Here is a 20,827-nt window from a genome sequence, read left to right as displayed (position 1 = left end):
AATAAAATAATTTACCAATAAATTCTTGACATTATTAGTAAAATAAATAAAAAACTCCAACAAAACAAAAAACCCCACACATACCAAGAGAATTGTGGAACTAACCACTCAACTGAACTAAACATTGTCATCAGATATAAGAAATCCAGGATCAGTAAGAGCTCACCTTTCTGAGCTTTCATTGTTTGTTCCTCAATTTGTCTTAAGCGTTCCATTAATTCTTCCTTTTCACGCTCTATTCTTTCCTTTTCCTTTTCTGCTATCTCCCTTTTCTTCTTCTCATTTTCTAATTGTGCCCTGAAAAAATAGTAAAAGGCTTTTTAAACCTCAAACAGATTCAATTCTACTCAAGGATGCTGGTAGCCTATTTTTCAGTTTACTCAGCTAGCAGAGAAGCACATAATTTTAAATGTTTCAAATTCAGTTTACAATGCAAGAACAAAGTTTCTGTTTCAAAATACTATGCAGAAAAACAGTTTATGAACAGAACTGATTAGCAACCTTGGTTATGGTTCAATCAGGTAAATCCACAATTATACCTGCATTTTAGACGTGGCTGATGCTTTATCTGGGCTAGAAATGGCAAGGTATTTTTTTAAATATACAAAAGGTAAGCCATGACATTCTTCACTGAACTTGCTTTAAAGGTTCACCTGTAGAGTACAAAAGCCCCTAAGGATCAAGCAATAGAAAGTTAAGACTGTTTCACAAAAACATAATGAGAAACAACAGTACAGCTACTATTACTATGCTGAAAGCTCAAAAAAGATACAGCTTTCTCTTAAGACAGGTGAGCCATGCCAATCCACAAACCTGCTTGCATATTACAGAAAGAAAAGCAGCTCTCTCTTTTCTAGAATGCTAAGATGTCTGATATTCTATGACTTAGTTTTCTTAAAAGGGTAGAAGAATTTTTTTCTGTTTCGTGGAAGTTTGTTAATTACCTTTCCAATTGTTTCTGATGTTTCTCCTCTCTAGCTTGGGCCTTCATCTGTTGCACTTCAATTGTATCAGGTTTCCTCCTTCTCATGTACAATTCATGATTTCCCATACACAGTGCCAAAATTCGCTTGTTAATTCTCAGACGGGGTGCATAAAAAACAAAATCCTAGCAAAAATAATTGCAGCATATCCATTAACCTAAAAATATAGTTGTGACAACTCAAAGCACTACTGCATGCTTAAACTTACAAGTATTTTGACATTCATTCTCTGAGTGATCCAACATCATAATCTATAAATCTAGTTACTGTCAGGAACTTGCAAGATAAATTCATAATTACACCTGGACTCCTCCACGTAGAGGTTAGCTATTTTACAAGAAATTATTTGTTTAAATTTCTAAAAAAGTGAGACTGTTCTCTACTCTATTTCAATAAATTAGTTAACTGAAGAGTTTTGACCTAGAAAGTCTCATGAAATGTGCTGCTGTAATAACAACAACAACAAAAAAAACCACCCCAAAAAATCCACAGAAAAACGGGGGGGGGGGGGGGGGCAGAGAATCTAACATCTTACACTGTGGCTTTTCAACACATCACAAAATATTAGTTGACTCAAATAAAAAAAAAAAAAATTAAGGAAAAAAGTCTTAAGAGTATCAACCAGAATGAAGAGAGAGAAAATAAACACACCGTATTTCAAAATCAAAATTCCCTTTTGATTACTGACTATTCTACCAATAAGAATAGTAAGTGTCACAAAATATTTACTCATGCCATAATCCCAGAGCACATCCCTGTGGGCTTAAATCTCTTCATATATAAAGGCAGACCATTCTACACACTACTTACAGGGGCCTTTTTGTCAATTGGCTTTATGACAAATTTTTTGTCGTTAAAAGAGATGTTTCTTATTTCACTCCAAGGAAAACCAATCTTGGGTGTCAGCCTTCAAAGAGAAAAAGTTCTCATTAGAAGCAACAAAGATGTGTATTTTATTTATGTCCATTAAGTCTTGACACCATACCATTTTCACTATCACGCTTAGCTACATTTACAAAACATAACAACAGTTTGAGCATATTTTGGTAGACTTTTTTTTTTTAACACATTGTTCCATCAAATGAATGAATTACATGATGAATAAATTATATGGCACTGTAACAGAAGGAATTTCAATTTGTGACTTATTCTACTACCATTAAATAAATGCTAAACATAACAATCATGTACTGATTCTTTATAAGTTATTGATAATTTTATTTTCAGTGAAAAGAATAACTATTTAAATTTGAGAAAAGCCTGACATTTCAAAGACAGAAATTAAATTAGCCTTCAGCAATGTTGTACTTCGGTTTAACTCAGATGTAAGACAGGTGTTCTTACATTTCCAAAGTTCAAGGTAAATTTACTTCCCTTGCATCTTAAGTAAAATAAATTCAGTTTCGAACCATTGCAATGTTAGGCACCAACTGCATAACTGTAAATTATTTTTTCCATAAGCACAGAAAGTTTTACGATTCATGTTATCTTAATTACAAGCATTAGAAAATATTTAATTGTTAACTATCAGGAGTTAAAGAATACCAAAAATTGGTTGATCATTCAATCCGATCTGAACATTTTATGAATATTTCCTTCTTTCAGGTGTTATATTGCCATCTAATGGCAATTAAGGCTTACAGAATTTTGTTAGATTGTATACATCAAAGAGCATTAAGTTTCAGTTCAGTTGACAGCTGTTATCTGGTGTATGACACATCATGTTTAACTTCAAATCACTATGAAAGGACTGTTGACATCAGATATTACTAACAAGTGGTTTGGAAAGAAACACAAGAATGAGTCTGTTGTTCTGTTTTCTGATTCTTCACATTTTGTACATTTCAGCTTTATCCCTCTTCAAGTATGACGGAATATTTGATCTCTATCAGGACACAAGATTCATCTATTTTCTTTGATGTCTAAAAGGTTTCACTTTTAGATACCACAGTTTTTCATCCTCTAAGAGCTATAATCCTAGTCACTGCTCTTATGAAATGTTTCTCATTAAATAAGTTGCTCGACTTCTCAATGTCCTTTTCATCCTGACTGAAGGGGAAGTCTTGAGGGAGTGAAAAGTACAGAAAAAACCATATAAAGATGGTCTAGTTATACATCTATATTAAGCAACAAATTTAAGTTTCCAGAGAACTGCTCTTCCTTTCCCTTCTTTTGCATTCCTATTTAATCTTTAAAATTCAAATATTCTCACAGTTAACATCTCTCTCTTTTTCTATCTTTTACATAGATTAGAAGGTCTTGAGAACCTAGATGTTTTACTAGATGTTATTGAACAGACAGTAAGTGAGGTTTGTATAATCTCAGATAGGGTCTCCTAGGACAGAAATGCAAAATGAGTATTAGCTACTTACTTATCATCATGCTCATAAATATTCAGACCCAAAGCATCAACTCCTAGCCACAATTCAGTTCCTTTTTTGTTCTTTATTTCAAAATAGTTGACTCCATACATTTCCAAGTCTTGTGCTATCTTAAGGTATTCCATCATAGAATCTTCCCTGATGAAAGAAGAAAAAAAATGGCAGTATAGACAAACCAAAACATTGTAAGAATAAGGGATTGCAGAATAACTAATTAGTATAAAATTTAGTTAGGAATTAAATCTCTCTTTGAAATTCACACCTACATTGACTCAGATACTTGTAGAGCTCTAGACCCTAATACCCAAGTACAGTCCAAGCATCGCACTTTGTCTTTTTATCCCGTGAGCTAAGGAAATAATAAATATATTCTAGAGGCAGGCAATTATGGACAAAGGCAGTTGACAACCTTCCAGAAAGCATGTAGGTAAGCCAATAACCTAACTGGAAACTCAACCCTCAGTGAAGCTGTCATGGAAGTTTTTGATAACTGCCTACCCTGGTCAGAAGAAAGCAGTTTCCAAACAATTATGCTGCCTCCCAAAATACATCCTAATAATAATAATAAAAAACACCTTAAAGGTCTTGGAACTTTTTAAACATAATTACCTTAACATTCCCCTGTGCTCTTCATGCCAGTTCTGTATTCTTTCTTCCCACTGTTCTTTTGTCAGTTTGTGCTGTTCTAACACGCTGTGAATAGAAGGTGTTGGTATTAAATGACACCAACAATCCATTTAGCGTCTTAAAGTTATAAAAATAAGTTTGGTTATGCAGAATAACATATGCTTTAACTGAATAAACTTAAACATGACTTCCTATACACTGCTCATCTTTTTAACCCAAACATAGAAACTTTGTATTTCAACAAATACACTTTTAAAATAGTATTAAATCACTTCTTTTTTCATGGCAGTCTATACTCTTTGTATATTTATAAGTCACACCATGGCATATCTCAGCTTTCAGTAAAGTCATAAATGTTTGGCACACCTGAAAATGCAGACCTACAAAATCCTCATAGACAATGCTGCAAATTTATCTCTAGGTATGCACAGGTACACTCAAGGTTTCATTCTGCTGTCGTTTGAAAGAAAAACTAACACATTAAGACAAGTTAGCAGACTGGTTTGTTGGGTGGGTTTGTTGGTTTTTTTTTAAATAAGTAAAATCAATAGTGAAGCAGTTTCAGAAAACTATTTGAGGTTTATCTACAGCAGGCTGCTATGATGGAATTATACTGTGACCTATTAGAGCTTTCAATGTAGTACTGCAGTAAGAAATCAATTGCATATGATAACTTTACTATGCTTTTATTCCATGCAACTAGCACTTCAAGCATTCCTAGAGAAATTATTTTAAATAATTAAAGGACAACTTAAAAAAAGATGTATTGCAAGATAATCTTACTAAAGAAGTCAGAACAGTTGCTTTCCTTCATCTTTACTCAGGGAAGATTTACTACTTTTCCCTACATTTTTAGCAAAATACAGAGTGGTGCAGAAGATACCAATGCCGTGTTTCTTCTGTTACAGGTTCTTTCTGTCACCCAATTTGCTATGCCATCCCATACCTAATGAAGCGCACTTTTCAGTGGTAGCCATATCATATTTTGATTTGCTTAGCGTGCATCCGTATCAACAGGCTTTCCTCCTCAAAACTGAGGCAGAGGTTTTTGTGCAGCTGCACAAAAGTTGATGTGTTCATAGCTAAATGATACAAGAACATGCAATGACAAGACATCCTGTCTGTTTGTTTGTTTTCTCATCTTTAGCCTCGATTATAAGCACAAGCCCTAAATATAATACTTACAGAAGCCTGTAAGTATTATGTTTATATTATACATATAAGCCTGTATGCGCAAAGTAGAACACCCTGCTTCGGCTGTAACAAAGGACTGCCAGGATGCTTTTGGATTATCAGTTTCTATTACATAAAAAAAAAGTTAATTCCAAGCCTCCAAGGACAATGTTAATTTATTACAGAATTTCTGTAATCAAATCAGGCCTGATTTTTTACATTGTGATATTTACATTGTAAGCTGCTTTTCATCATTATTTCTTCTATTCCTTCAGCAGATATTCACAAGATGTTCAAAAGCTTTCATAGCAGTATAACTGTATTGGGTTAGCATGGCAAGGTTTTGGTGGGGGGGGGCTACAGGGATGGCTTCTGCGAGAAGCTGCTAGAAGCTTCCCCTGTGTCTGATAGAGCCAATGCCAGCCGGCTCCAAGACGGACCCGCCGCTGGCCAAGGCCAAACCAATCAGCACCTCTGTGATAACATATTTAAGAAGGAAAAAAAACAGAGAGAGCTTTTGCAGCCAGAGAGAGGAGTGAGAAGATGTAAGAAACTCTGCAGACACCAAGGTCAGTGCAGAAGGAGGGGCAGGAGGTGCTCCAGGCGCCGGAGCAGAGATCCCCCTGCAGCACATGGTGAAGACCATGGTGAGGCAGGCTGTCCCCCTGCAGCCCATGGAGGGAGGATGAGGGGGTGTAGAGATTCCACCTGCAGCCCATGGAGGACCCCACGCCGGAGCAGGTGGAGACAGGTGGGAAGCCCACCCTGGAGCAGGCTCCTGGCAGGACCTGTGGACCCGTGAAGAGAAGAGCCCAGGCCAGAGCAGGTTTGCTGGCAGGACTTGTGACCCCCGTGGGGGACCCACGCTGGAGCAGTTTGCTCCTGAAGGTCTGCACCCCATGGAAGGGACCCATGCTGAAGTAGTTCATGAAGGACTGTAGTCCATGGGAAGGACTCACGTTGGAGAAGTGCGTGAAGGACTGTCTCCCGTGAGAGGGACTGCATGCTGGAGCAGGGGAATGATGAGAGGAGTCCTCCCCCTGAGGATGAAGAAGCAGCAGAGACAACGTGTGATGAACTGACCGTAACCCCCACGTCCCCCTGTGCTGCTGAGGGGGGAGGAGGTTGAAGCCGGGAGTGAAGTTGAGCCTGGGAAGATGGGAGGGGTGGGGGGAGGTGTTTTAAGATTTTATTTTATTTCTCATTCCTCTACTCTGTTTTGCTTGGTAATAAGTTAGATGAATTTTTCTCTAAATTGTCTGTTTTGCTTGTGACGATAATTAGTGAGTGATCTCTCCCTGTCCTTATCTCAACCCACAAGCGTTTCATTATACCTTTTCTCCCCTGTCTAGTTAAGGAGGGGGAGTGACAGAGCAGCTCTGGTGGGCACCTGGCCCCCAGCCAGGGTCAACCCACCACAATAACATAAAACTAACAAAAAAAATTAAGGATAAAACAGGATATTACAAAATACACTCTCCTAGTACTATGTCACACAAGCGTACATCTGAAAATAAAAGCCCTGTTGCCAAGCTCTTCTTCACAGAACCACAAAACAGTTGAGGTTGGAAGTGACCTCTGGAAGTCATCTTGCCCACCCCTCTGCTCAAGCAGTGTCACCTATAGCCAGTTGCCCAGGACCATGTCTAGACAGTTTTTGAACATCTCTAAGGAGGGAGACTCCATAAGCTCTCCAGGCAACCTGTGCCTGCACTCAGTCATCCTCATGGTGTCTTGTGCCTTCTTTGGCTTTCCAAATTAAGTTAAATTTCTACCTCTATAGAAATTCTTTGAACTTTCTTCTTTTTGATTTGAATTTGAATTGAAAGACACAAGACAATGAGAACAAGTGAAATACCTTGAACACAATTTTTTATTTTATTTCTTTACTGTAAAGGTTGTCAAAGACTAGAACAGGTTGTCCAGAGAAATTGCAGAGCGTCCATCCTTAGAAATATTCAAAACCCAACTGGAAAAGGCCTTGAGCAACCTGCTATAATCAGTATAGAATATTTGAGTTGGAAGGGGTCCACAACAATTACCTAGTCCGACTGCCTGACCAGTTCAGGGTGGACCAGAAGTTAAAGCATGCTATTAAGGGTTTTGTCCAAAAGCCTTTCAAACGCTGACAGGCTTGGGGCATGAGCCACATCTCTACATTACTTTGACTAGGGGGACTGGACTAGATTATCTTCAGAGCTCCCCTTCCAACCTCAAATGATTCTGGGTTTCTATGGTATCCTTAAAGCTTTAGTGTCTTTGGCAATAGCCATCTCATCATTTGGTCCTCTCCATTCCCTCTTTGCATGCTAGTGATGAAACGTTACTAGCAGATACGCAAGGACTATTGCAATGGAGTAACTCAGCAAGGACTTGATGCCTTGCTGCTGCCCAGCTCATAGTTCTGAGCTAAGAAATATGCAGTAGTTTTGACAGGTGAACTTTAAGACGCTATAAATAACAGGAACTGCAAATCTTTTCTCATCTTTTTCAGTAGATTTTTTCAAAGCTAGTCTACTTTGGGAAACAAGTATTTCTGACATTATACTGTATATTGTTCTGAAGTATTTTTAATTATGTACTTGTTAGTTTTCTGGCAAATCTCCTGGTGACAGGAGGCAAACCAGGAATAATTGTATTAGAATTAATACAAAAGCTATGTGCTCACTCAGTGCACATGACTGGTTGAAAGCATATGCTGGGAAACCATCTGAACATTTGCCTACTGAAAAGGAGCATCTTAAGTATTTGAATTTGTGTTGTACACAAGCACTCCAGCATTCACAGGCTGTCATCACAACTGAGCAAAACCCAAGATTTGTGAACTAACATATTCAGTAATGTTAGTGAGATGTTAGTTAGAACCAGCAGAACTGGTTCTACATCTCCCTGCCTTCCAAACAAAGGGTATTTTTCTAGAAAGAGGTATAGACTTTACTGTCACAAGAATGAAGTAAACAGCCAAAACCAAACTCTTCACCAGGATTTCTAAAAATCTGAAACATTTTCGGAAATATTTCTTTCAATACTTTATCACAATTCTTGGAAATGTTTTTTTTCCACTTGCTAGAAAATTCTCCAGCTTAGTTACACTGAGTGAGTGAGTTTCTACTTTTAAGTTTCAAACCCAAGAGAAGAAGCATATGACTTTTAAAGAAACATCAAATCATTCCATGGCTCTCACTTCTTTGAAAATGCATTAATGTTACATATTTAGTAAACACACATTTGTCCACAATACATCACTATGGATTCATCTACACTAACATAATTGTCTAATCTTGTACATTTTTGCTGCAATGCTTCTCTTGCTGCCAAAACATGCCAGGAGCATGGACTCAGTTCTGTAAAGAAACAGAAATATAATCTTGGTGTTTAGTTTTCCTAATCACCTAGATGAGTCACTGATTCAAAAAAGTTTATGCTCAACAGCAATGGCAACAATTTAGTTTCTAAATTTTCTGTCCAGGCTAGCATTTTTTGCAATATATTTTATTTACAATATACTTTATAGTTACTTTCAGGAAATTATCATCATTTAAGTGTGCAAACACATCAAGAACTCAAGAAAAGGAGTGAATATCAAATGAATCTTAGTGACTTCTATATTATTTTGATTTTAATTTAGCAGAAGCAAGCTTCCAGGAACATTATATCATTTTGGAGTACTTTGGACATTTGTTCAACTAAATCTGTACAGATGGTTGTGGACAGGACAGGAAACAGGCCTCAAGAAACCCATGGTTGTGATGCTTCTTTGTTATTTAGAGTCTAAATTACGATCTCTAAATTTTACTAGCATAACATGCACTCTTAAGAAAACTACCATTAAATGCACATCATCACTTAATATTTTAATTATGAAAAATGTGCTGTTCAAGTTTATATGCAGCAGGTGTAAAACATCTGTAGTCTCACTCACCGCTGAGGGAGAAGTCTGTCATTGGCTAGGTAGCCTAGTTTATGTATCTCCTTACTGTAATCTCCATACTTGGACTGGACAGCATAAGAAGCCAGAAGAACTGCAGTTTCTGGCGGGCAATATATTTCGTCATTTAAGATTGCTTCTTTGACTTGCAGGAAGAAAAGTCTCTGAGTTATTTCCTGAATTAATTCTTCAGATACATCCTCTGGAAAAAATTTGGCCCTGAACTTGAACTGCAAAGGATTTTCTTTCCTTACATCTTGCTGTGTTACCTGAAGGAGAGGAATTAAAAAAAAAAAGCGCACTAAATGGTATATTAAATATAATTAATGCAGTAGTAATGAACTCTTTAGCTCCTCTACACTGAAACCCAACGCTTACTGACAAGCCCACTGTGGAACTCACTAAAGGTTCATGTGGCACTGAATCAAGTACAGCAATTTAGATAAATCAGACAATTTTGAAATACTACTCAAAAGCTGCTTAAGAGTGGGGTTTTTTTGTAGTCTTGTGTGAATTTGTATTTATCACAATAAAGATCTAGAAAGAAACAAGTTGTAACTATATCCAAGGATAAATTGCAGGAAGTAACAAATTAGGGTGTCACAAGGTTTCTTTAGCAAGAACAACAGCACTTTTCTTCAATATAAGTATAAACTTGGATTCTTTTAAAAGTCTTTGAACTATTGAACTAAAATGTGCTTTGTTCCTGTGCAAACCCACAGCATTCCATTAAACACATTATTCTTCTAGAATAGTTATGTCTTGTAATCATGATTTCTGTGAAGAGATCCAGTGTGGTCATCTTAAACGAGTGTCTACTTCAAATTTCAACAAAACCTCAATTTTATGCAAATTTTCCATTTCATTTGGGCCCAGCTTTCAGCACCAATTATGACTAAAGCAAAAACGTTCAAACCAATTTGATGTTAAACTAATTTTAACATAAATAATCCAGTGGTTGTTAAAAGGTACATTCATAATAAATCTCATACATCCCAATTCCTCAAGCACTTTATTACACATTTAATTTTATGTGAACTAACAGTCCCTCTAGAACTTTTTCACTACACATGAAATGATGCATCTGTCAGCTTGACTTGTAGGAAGTATAAAAAACTGTAAATACAATGCAACCATTTAATCACATATGTAAGGCAGCATAAGTACTATATTCAACATTTCAGATGTCAATTTTATAAGTTTTGCTCACATTTCATTATTGTCCATCTGCTTCTGATTTACATACACAGTATTTCACTTTAACCTCACCAATGATCAATTAGTTGTGCTCTTACCATAATAAAGCCTTATTTGCACATCTACTCTGTGATTTATCAAATCTTATCTGCATTTAACGCAAATATTTAAATAGTAACTTACAAGTTAGAGCCAGTTTATGATGATGCATTTAAGAATCAAACATTACAACTTTGGGGCAAGGGACAATGACCAACCAACCAAAAAACAAACACCCACGAGAAAGATAACTGTCTTAGACCAAGTTAAAGAAATTAGCACACACTTGATGCTCCTGAACTGCACCAGCAACTTAACTTACTAAAGACTTTCATAGAGCAACGTTTTGTGTATTTTTCACAAATGATGCACCAAATCCTGTAGTCTTGAACCACTGGAGGCAAACCATTAGGGTTAGCAAAATATTTGTAGCACTACAATATTTATTGCCTATGAAACAAGACAGAGATGTGAAATTCTAGCAGACAGCTGTGGTGGTTAGCAGGTTCAACTCACTGGTTTTACCACAGAGGAGAAGGAAAGATTATATAAAATGCAGAGTGGGACTTGCTCCTAAAAACCTCCCAATTTATCTCCTAATACTGACGATAAGAAGGTAATCTTGACTAAGTTGAACTAAAAAAAAAAAAACCAAAACACAAACCTCTTTATTCTAAACAATGCCATTAAAAACTTGACAGCTGATAATAAAATAAAAAGTGACATTCAAATTCATAAACAGAATTTAAAGTAAAGGGACCTGGTTCCCAATAGATGAGAGAGACAAGGTGCTCAGTGCTGTTGGGGAAAACAAAAATTATCTTAAAATCTTCCTATTTGATAACTAAACAGAAGTTTAGGAGCCTATTATTGATGCCTTGTTTAAAGATCTATAGCTGTATACACGCAAATCCCCAAAGCTCAAATACTTCACACACAACTGTAAAACATTTATTCTATTATATTTTGCTATGTGAAAACAGGACATCATATGAATTTAAGTTTTCCTAATGCATGCATCACCACGGTACTGGAAATACAGGAAACAGTATCTCCTTCTCAAATTAAATGTTGATGCAGCTTTGCATATTCTTTGGTAACTAACTAAACTTAACACTGTATTTTGTCATTTAAAGCAAATGAAAAGCAATTTTTCAACTAAATTTGAAGCCAGCTATATCTCACCTACATTAAAGCAGAAAGCCTTATAAAAGTAGTATTTCAAAACTGTACTCTTGCCTAGATGTTAGGGAATTGTTACCTTCTTATTTAGCTTCAGCCAAGTTGAGTAGCCTTTGCTGTCCACATACTGTAGCCCAAAAAACCAGACTTCACGAAGACCAACAGTTTTCACCACCTAAAGATAAATGATCCATAATCATCAGTAATCACTACAACAGGAATTTTTTTTATGATAATTAAGATACAGAAACCATCTCAAACTGAAATATAATCAGGTTTTACAAGAAACAAGTAAAATAGTAGCAAAACATCAGGTTGAGGGAAGCATTCACCTCAGAGTTCTAAACTCAAACACTGTGTTGCCAAACTACCAACCAGAACCTGCAGCTTACTGCGTACATCAAACTCAGCACCTGAGGAATACAAGGTAGCAAATGGGACACTGATATTTGAAAGCAGTTCTGGGAAGTGATCTGCAGACCCACAGAGAAGTCCACTTCAACAGAAGACAACTGGTGAAACTAAAATAAAGAATAATACTTGTGGACAAGTATGATGTAATGAGGATGAAGCACCTCCTTCAAATATTTGAGATCTTCTAAGAGCGAATGGGATAAGGATGATCTAGCTGATAAACAATACATGGATTTTCTGTAAGATTTCTGATCAGGTCTATCACCAAAGGCTACTAAAGAAACAAAAATTGTCCTTGAACAGAGGGAAGGCCTTTTTACAGATATACTAGTTAAAAGAAAATTTAAAAAAAATAAAATAAAATCAAACAAACTGTTTTTACAACAGACTTGTAGTCTAATGGCTAGGGAAGTCCCCCAGGACTTCATATATGATCTGCAAATAAGGATGAAACTGATGTGACAAAATCTGCTGTAGAAAACCTTCTATAAAGATCTGCGAATGAACAGTAAAAAGGAAGATGAACCTCAATAAAAGATGATATTTAATAAAAACAAAATGCTGTACATAAAAGACAACAATTTTAATTATGCGATCAAACTTCTTGTTGCAAAGAAAAAAAGCAACAAAGCTGTTATATTACTATACACATCCATGGTATTCCCAAATCCCTAACACTACATATGGACTAGTCACATCAACTTAAAGGATGCTGCAGCACTGGAAATGTTTCAGAAACGTTGAAAAGAATGATCGGTGATATTGAATATTTTCTGCATAGCTAATACAAGAACTAAGACTACTGACAGAGAAACAAGGAAAGGAAAAATATGATACAGGTCTATAAAACTTGCACGGTATGTAGAAGAAAAATAGGGAATAATTATTCATTATTTCTCATAATGTAAGAATTAAGAGAATCAACATAAATCATTAGATAGCAGGTCAAAGCAAACAAATAGAAGCACTTTTATTACACAGAATGAAACTATGGAACTATCTTACAAGTCTTGCATAGTAAAAATGCACATGGATTCAATAAGCGATTAAATGGAAAGGTCCAGCAAAGATTTTAAATAACTGTAAACTCTGGCTCCAAAAGATCCAGGATGGCAGTACTTACGTATGTTCTCAGGTTGGACCATGCTGGCAAGCTGGTTTACTGAAGGCTGTTTTATGGAAGCATTCAGATGCATGTGAAGTAAATAGAATTTTACACATAGATCCTCCTCCATTTTAAAGTAGTACTATCGGGTTGCAAAATTAAGATTTTGAGAATTAGAAAATGTCACAAGATAGCTGTGCAAACTTACTTCTGATGCCTTGCATATTTGTATTATTACTTAACAATCATTCAAGTGCACCTTTTTTCCTCCTCTATCCCTTCACCTTCAAGCTCCAAAGCACAGAATTGACAATGTTCATGGATCCAACCTCGTTCCTCTAGCGAACAGTTATTTTCTCTGTAGAATTTCTACACCATTTACTTTAACATAAGAAATGTTAAGAACAAGTTCATGTTACTACTATGATCCTGAGTAACATTAAATTTGGTGTCCCAACACTGAAATTTTAGACCTGCTGCTTCTTTTGGCACAGATCTCCTATACATTGCTGCTCAAACTATGGCTTTATCAGATGACTCTGAGAATGTTCTTTACTTTGCAGCTGTCCAAGTTGAGCCTTTGTACCTGATCAACCCTCTGAGCTGCAAAAGTCAGTAAGAACTGCAGATGCTCAACAGCTCTGCCCATAAGGCAAAGGGGACAAGTGATTATGCTCACATCAAAACATTTTGCTCTTACCTGCTAACTATGGCTCTTCAACCGAGACGCACACTGCACATTATTTAAATACAGACAACTTGTCTACTGCAATACAGAGTTGCACACGCTTGCAAATCAACACTAAGAACAGCTTACACATTAGCCTGTTTTACTTCGGGCTCCACAAATAAGGAAAGAGCATCATCTATCACTGCCTCTCAGCTCAAAGAAAAGAGAAAAAAAATTTCTGAAACTTTGTACTAAAATAATATAAGCGCTTATACATTGCGGTAGCATGATATGAAAAACAGTAAAAAAAATCTGAAAAACAGATTTATCTACCATCACATCCTACAACTTGACTATTAATAGGCAATACAAACTTCTTGGAGAAGAAAAGCAACTAGAAAAGTATACATGTTTTGGCAAATCAAAACATACACATAAAGACAATCTAGGAAGAATTTCATTGAGTAAGCTTCCTAAAGAGCATAAGAGAAGCTTCTGTGATATCCAGGAAAGACAGTGAGGTATAACTTGAAATAAAGGAGACAACCCTCCCGTTCTTTCTGAATGGTAACTACAGTAAACCAGAGGTACTGATGCTCAGTGATAAGATCTTACTGAAAACAACAAAACAAAACAACCCCCACCATTACCACCCATGTGTGGAAACATACCTACCACAGGGTTCTCTCTCTCCTAGGAAAGTTACAGATGCTAAACTGGGTGACTAAAGGAGGACAGATCCCCTCTTGCCTGTTCTGACAATTGATAGGATAGTCAGAAGGACTAACAATAAATCTGTCTTAAGACACCTTCTGAATTACGAGTAATTTTAAAAAGAAATGGGTTTGTACAATAAATAAGAACTATACTGAGTTTCACAATGGAAGAGAAAAGAGAAAGCCACAGACCTCAAATGCTGAATTCTTGTCTGCTAGTAGATAAGATGATGAAAACACATACATGGAATGGGAAACAAATCAACAACTCCAGAAAACACCAACTAAAAGCTTAAAAGACTGAAAAATAGGACAAGTTGTTCACCAAAAACATAGACGAGCACTAGACAACAGCTAAATTCATGAGGAGGTTATTTTCTGCAAGCAATAACCAACAAGTCTACTGCCACGTCCACCGTTTCTGCATAAGCCCTGAAGACCAATCCTTTCAATAACAGTGCTATTCAGTTACCTTTCTATAGGGAAAAGCATAACTTTCTCTGAAAATTTCATGCTGCTTTTGCAATACAGTTCAGCTCTTGATGTTACTCTGTGGAACTCACGTATGAGTTTAAGATCAGGCTGAAAATGCTTCTCCTCACACACAACTATGCTGGTTGATTTTGCTTGATCTAACAAATTTTCAATTTAAACTTCCAGAAGTTGATTGTAAGAGCTGGTGGTGTTAAAAGCCACACAGTGAATTGAGGAACAAAGTTGAAGAGAGCATGAAAAAAGAATTCAGAGCTTTGTCTTTGTTCTCTGTTTGTGAATGCCCCAATTTGGATGAACCTGATTACCTGGGCACAAGACATTACACAGCAGAACGTCACCCCACCCAATACTGCAGGGCAGAAGATAGCAAAGGTTGGCAAAAGACAAGTAACAGCTTGAGGCTTCTGTGCTACAAAATACTATGCTTTTTATTTGATGGTGGTGTTGGTTAGACAAAAAGCAGGACAGCCTGTTTCTTCAAGAAGTCTTTCTAAGAGTCATGGAGCCTATTCTTATGTAGAGGCTGAAGATACACTGCTACTGATGTTAAGAGAAAGGGGAAAGGGGGTTGAAGAGTTAAGAGTCAAACAGTCATTTCAAACAAAAATTGCAAATAAAATTTCTTTTCTCTAAAAGAAAAAGCTCAGTGTTACAAAACCATAAATATTCTCCCCCTTTCAACTTACATACTAAGACATTTAATACTGTTAAAGGTCAATTAAAGGTTTGAGAGTTCTTAAAGAACTCTTTCAATGTGTTATTTTCTCTTAATACCCATTATTACACACTTTAAGCACCTATAGAGGAGTGAACAGAAACAACAGTTCTACTAGACATAATCGTTGATATATTTAAAATTGTTTTTGAAGATTAATTTCAAATATTTCTCCATTTTTTACTAAATGCATACATCTTGGATCTACATAATATATTTACTGGTTTCTCAAGGAAAAACAAAACCAGACATTGACAAGCTTCTCTTCTATAACACTCCACAACCTAGATCAAAAAATTGTTTCAAGATTCTGATGGCTAACATCACATAAAATGAATGTGAGAACAATCCTTTTTAAGAAATCATTCATTTAGCCCATTTGACTGGTGTATGACAGACACACTATCAAGTGAGAATGCGTAGTTCTGATGGGTCTACAATCCATAAGCACGTTAAAGCCATCATTTTCACTTTTCCACTTAGTTTTTTTTTTAACTTATATTTCAAACTGGATCACAGGACAACATTTCTTTTCTAACATTCAGGAAGTAGAAAAGTATCTACAGCTTCCATTCTTGCAAAAAACCCAAAAGATGTTACCTTTCCTTAATGAACATTTACTGTTACATTTATTATTAATTAGTGAAGACTATACAAATTTCTCATCCATGTAATTCTAACAATTATATTGCAGTTTCAATTATAATGTGATTAGACATAAAAAAATATTAATTTCAAAGCACTTCTATATGCATGACTCAACTGAAGCCTCACTGTTAATCTATTTACACAGAGCTGTCTTTGAATTTAATACTCCATGAGAAGAAATGAAGAAGTTCAAACTAACTGAGAGCATAGCTTAGATAACGTAAGGAAAAACATAATCTATACATGAGAACACTTCCGCTTTCTCAAACTATGCCTCAATGCCCACAATGGTTTTATGTGTTTGCACACATACATCCACAGAGACACGTATAAGTTACCTGATCAAAGAGCTGCTTGCCTGTTGTATTGGGCTGGATGGCAAATTCCAACTCTGCATCCATTGTGGTTACTCTGACATTGATCTACAGAAAATAAAGAAATATTTAAGTTATACTGTAACAGTGTAATGCTTCTATACACTGTGATTAGCCTGTAAGAAACAATATATGGTAAGTAAATTCAACAATTTTAATGGTCTTGTATACACAAAGAACACAGCAGATATAAAAATGGAAAATTTGAACCTGCAAAAAAATCTCATCTTTTATTTAGTATAAAAGTATATTCAGGATAATATTTAACACTAGGTTTGAAGGTCAAACTAGGGAACAGAGTTAAAAATCAATTTAATGGGATAGCTCATGTGACTACTGAACACTCAGAGAACATTGGGACATTCAGCTACTGGGCACTATCTTTCAGTGGGCTTCCCAAATGTGTTCCTAGTTATATACATTATCATTTTAAGGTATTTATACATGTCAATATAAAAAGACAAGCAGCCTCCTGCCCTGCCATTTCTAAAATTAAGAGGTTCAGCGGTCTTAAAGTATATAGGACTTGAGCTTGTAGACCTCAGGACAGACTAATAGCAGATTTTACATCAATGGAAGGAGGAACCATACAATTTAGCTCCCCTTAATACTGATCCGATTTAATTCCCTTACTACAAGGCTGAAAACCCACCACCATTCAATGAACTACTACTATCTCCTGAAATAGAGGACCATTTTCCAGATGACTCCTGACAGTAACTGGTTTTATTTGTTCTAAAACAAGCAGGCAAATATTCCACGAGATATCTGGATGCCTATCTTACTTGGAAGTACAACAGTCTGTTCCAATTTCTCATCAACTGGTACACAGAGAAGCAAGAATTTTCATGAAACAGAACAAAGTACTAAATACACGATACTGTCTTCTCACTGTTAAAATGGTCCTTCACTCCTACTGCCAAGGTATCACATTGTATTTATCTTTAGTGAATAGGAATATAAAGTGGCAAAGGTCAAACCTACATTGCTATAAGTGCAAAAAAAAACCAAACATGAAACTTATTTAAGGTGCTCAGATATATTCTAATTTCTCTCTCTACCACAAAATATGGAACAGGAATAAATTAGGACTTGTATTACAGGCTCTTAGACTACTTGATCTATGCCTGTATAAATCATTTCTATTAACTATTTCCCTAATTTTGCCACCAGGTGGAATACTTTGAGAAGTGAGAGTCTGGAAAAAGTCTCCACAAGACAGAACACAAGGGAGATTAAGGTGTGAAAGAAAACTAGATAGAAGTTAGTCCCCATGCAAGAGATTAAGCTTGTTCACTCCCTTCTTTAGTGTCAAGGTAAACAACTTTGGGCATGAGCTGGATACACAAGAGTAGTGGGAGTCTGAGGCCCTCTCGGTTATAGACCTGCAAACAAGGAAGATAGCAGGGGGTTAACAAACTTTTTTTGTGTGCACTGATAAAGAACAAGAGTTGAAGGCTTTGGAGTAAAAGATAGCAAATTTTTATTGCAAAAAAAAATAAATAGAGGGTATGTGTCAGGAGGACGGAAAAGAGGTGTTTTCTGTAGATTCTCTCACTACCCATTTCAAGAGAGAAAAATTGCTTATTCTCTAACAGAACAACCCATTTTAAATAGTGGTCTAATTCACTGCCAGTTGCACTGGTTTAAGTGTGGGGGGTCGCCCATTAATTACAAAAAGTTAAATTTTATTAAGCAGCTTTTAAATTTTAAAAATGAAGCCTGCTTTAAGGCAGCTACAAGTAAGCAAGTTACAAGGGATAAGGCTAAAATGTAACTTTATTAAATGCCAATGCGCTCCATTATGTAACAGCAGCATTGCCAAAACAAGAAGCATCACAAAAGATTTACAAAGCACAGCAAGTTCAACTAACTCCAGCAGACTTTAGAGTTGCAGCAGAACTTCTTACATAAATATCCTTGTAACAAATGTCATCTTCTACAAATGCAAGAATTACTACCTGAAAGTCTCCATCCCTCACAAGAATTAAAATAGTCAAACAGTAAAATAATAAATGTAATACAGAGGCAAACTCAACACAGCTTGTAGATTCTGTTCTCTTCTGGATGTTAGTACCTCAAATAAAAGCAGAGTGCTGTAAGAGTACAGAACTGCTACATCTACAATAAATACAAATACACATTAGGAGTACCTAGTCACTTCTATGCATTACAATAACTGCTTAAGTCTTCAGCAATTTTATTTTTCTCTGAACTTCTGAGTAACAGATCACCCAAATGCTAATTAATATTTACACTTTCAGTTCTACTAAGAAAGTTGAAAATTAAATGATAGCAATATTAAAATATTACCTTTTATGATATGACTTAAGAAGAGACCTATGAAGGTAACACTACAGTTGATCATTTTCCTTCTGAAGACGCTTGGACTGGCTTAGATTTTTGGCATACAAATACTGAGCTTTTACAACCTTATAACATGTTTCACAGCTTCAGTTATTTCTGGGCATGGAAAATAAGCAAGTTACTTTTGGCAAAACCAGAGACTGAGCCCAGAAGGTTTACTTCTCAAATCCAAGCCTCCATCACACAGCATGCACTCAACAAAAAATAAAACCTCAGGTGTCAGTTGCATTGTCTGTAAAATAAAGCTAATCAACTACACTAAGAAGAGCCATGGGGGAAGTTTCCACATTATAAATAAAGCAGGGAATTGAGAAAACGCAGGCAGAGAAAGATGGCTCAGTAAATTCAGCAATGGACTGTCACTCATGTAATCTTCTGTTGGGCATCCAGCTACTTTGAAGTAACACTCCTAATGTGACACTGGTGACAGGGTGAAATTATGTGAACCACAAATTATGGAGACAGACACTAATCTGAACATGACTACTCTGAACCGACTTTACCACATGAATACAGAAACAGGAAGGAGCTCTTGCAATAGTGACAAGAGAAATGTATGAAGGTTTCCTGCGGCATGTGTTGGAAGGCTACCACTACTCATACCGCAAGACCCATTTAATGCCTGATTTTCAATCTCGCTCTCACCAGGATTACACATCTTCCTTCAAACTTCAGAAACTATGACAAAGCACTAGACAAGATTTAGCCAATTACTCAGCTGCTCAGTCGTGAGACAAATCCCATTCAGCTGTGCATGGGCTCGGGGTAAGAGCTGCAATAAGTCTCATTTGGTATATTCATACGTAACTTTGACTGAACTCTGAGTAGATGCCTTCAAAGGATCCTACCCTGGTAAATTAATCAAGAAACTCTCTAGGTGGTTCTGCAATTCACAGCAGTATGCCTGAGCAAACATCTTTCTTTTTTTATTTTAAAATTAGAAAGTGGCTATAGGTAAACATTATTTTTGGTGCCACAGTTGAACAATTTATATCACTTATTACTGACCTAGAGATCTCCACACAAATATTAAATACTAAAATACAGTGATCATTTCTGGGAAATACTTAAAAATGCTATTGTAGGCTTAGTAACTGGGTAACTCAGACTTTGTGAACTCTCTAGCAAGGTCCATGTAGTGAGAGATCCTCCCCACCAGGCAATGTCATACCTGAACAGCAGCTCCTCAATGACAGACAGAATCGACACCCAGCAATACGGCACTCCTAGACCAGCCCTCTTACACCCAGCACCACAAATCACTGACTTGGGCCACTGCAACATACACAGTAAACAAAAAACCCCACCAAACCACCAAAAATGCTTCCATCACCCAACCCATGGAGCCATATATAATTTTAATGCAGGGGACATAAGACAGCTTCTCAGCTCCAACTTTAGATATATGACTATATTGATATTCATCCAGTAAAGCTAGGACAAGAAGTGCGCTCTTGTGCTGGGAAGAAGGTGGCATTTACAAAGAAAACCCACAACCCATAGGCAAAATGTGAACAACTTTAGGGTTTGCCTCTTTCTGGCAGAATTCCACCCTGAATATATTGCCTTTATACAGCTGTACATTAAATTACATAAGCCAAGCATCTAGACAAGCATAGGCTGTATTTAAAAGGCCATAATGGAGAAGATAAAAGGGCAGGTTAATTAATTATTTTAATTTTTAAAAAAAATTCTAAGAGGAAGAAAATGCTTAACACAAAGTTTTCTTCAGTTGGCTGCCTTTAAAAGTGCATTTTATAAACAAAGCTGCTGTAAGAGGGAATAAAGAACACAGTGAAGTTTAGCATAGCAT

The 20,827-nt window shown here is 36.3% G+C and overlaps 1 protein-coding gene across 1 annotated transcript in view; it reads right to left on the bottom strand.

Moving 5' to 3' along the window:
- The window catches only part of RDX (radixin), a 42,498-nt gene that overhangs the window by 7,716 nt on the left and 13,955 nt on the right, over nucleotides 1-20,827 (bottom strand). Inside the window, exons 3-10 of the mRNA XM_075742254.1 lie at nucleotides 16,612-16,695; nucleotides 11,590-11,685; nucleotides 9,087-9,361; nucleotides 3,974-4,057; nucleotides 3,356-3,502; nucleotides 1,794-1,890; nucleotides 945-1,108; nucleotides 167-297 (exon numbers count right to left, since the gene is read on the bottom strand). Of these exons, the coding sequence (XP_075598369.1) occupies nucleotides 167-297; nucleotides 945-1,108; nucleotides 1,794-1,890; nucleotides 3,356-3,502; nucleotides 3,974-4,057; nucleotides 9,087-9,361; nucleotides 11,590-11,685; nucleotides 16,612-16,695 (1,078 nt within the window). The remainder of the gene's footprint in view (nucleotides 1-166; nucleotides 298-944; nucleotides 1,109-1,793; nucleotides 1,891-3,355; nucleotides 3,503-3,973; nucleotides 4,058-9,086; nucleotides 9,362-11,589; nucleotides 11,686-16,611; nucleotides 16,696-20,827) is intronic.

The sequence above is a fragment of the Balearica regulorum genome, chromosome 1, assembly GCF_011004875.1.
Source record: "Balearica regulorum gibbericeps isolate bBalReg1 chromosome 1, bBalReg1.pri, whole genome shotgun sequence".
NCBI lineage: Eukaryota > Metazoa > Chordata > Aves > Gruiformes > Gruidae > Balearica > Balearica regulorum.
Note: the sequence above shows the minus strand (reverse complement) of the source record. Positions and strands in the feature narration are given on the sequence as shown.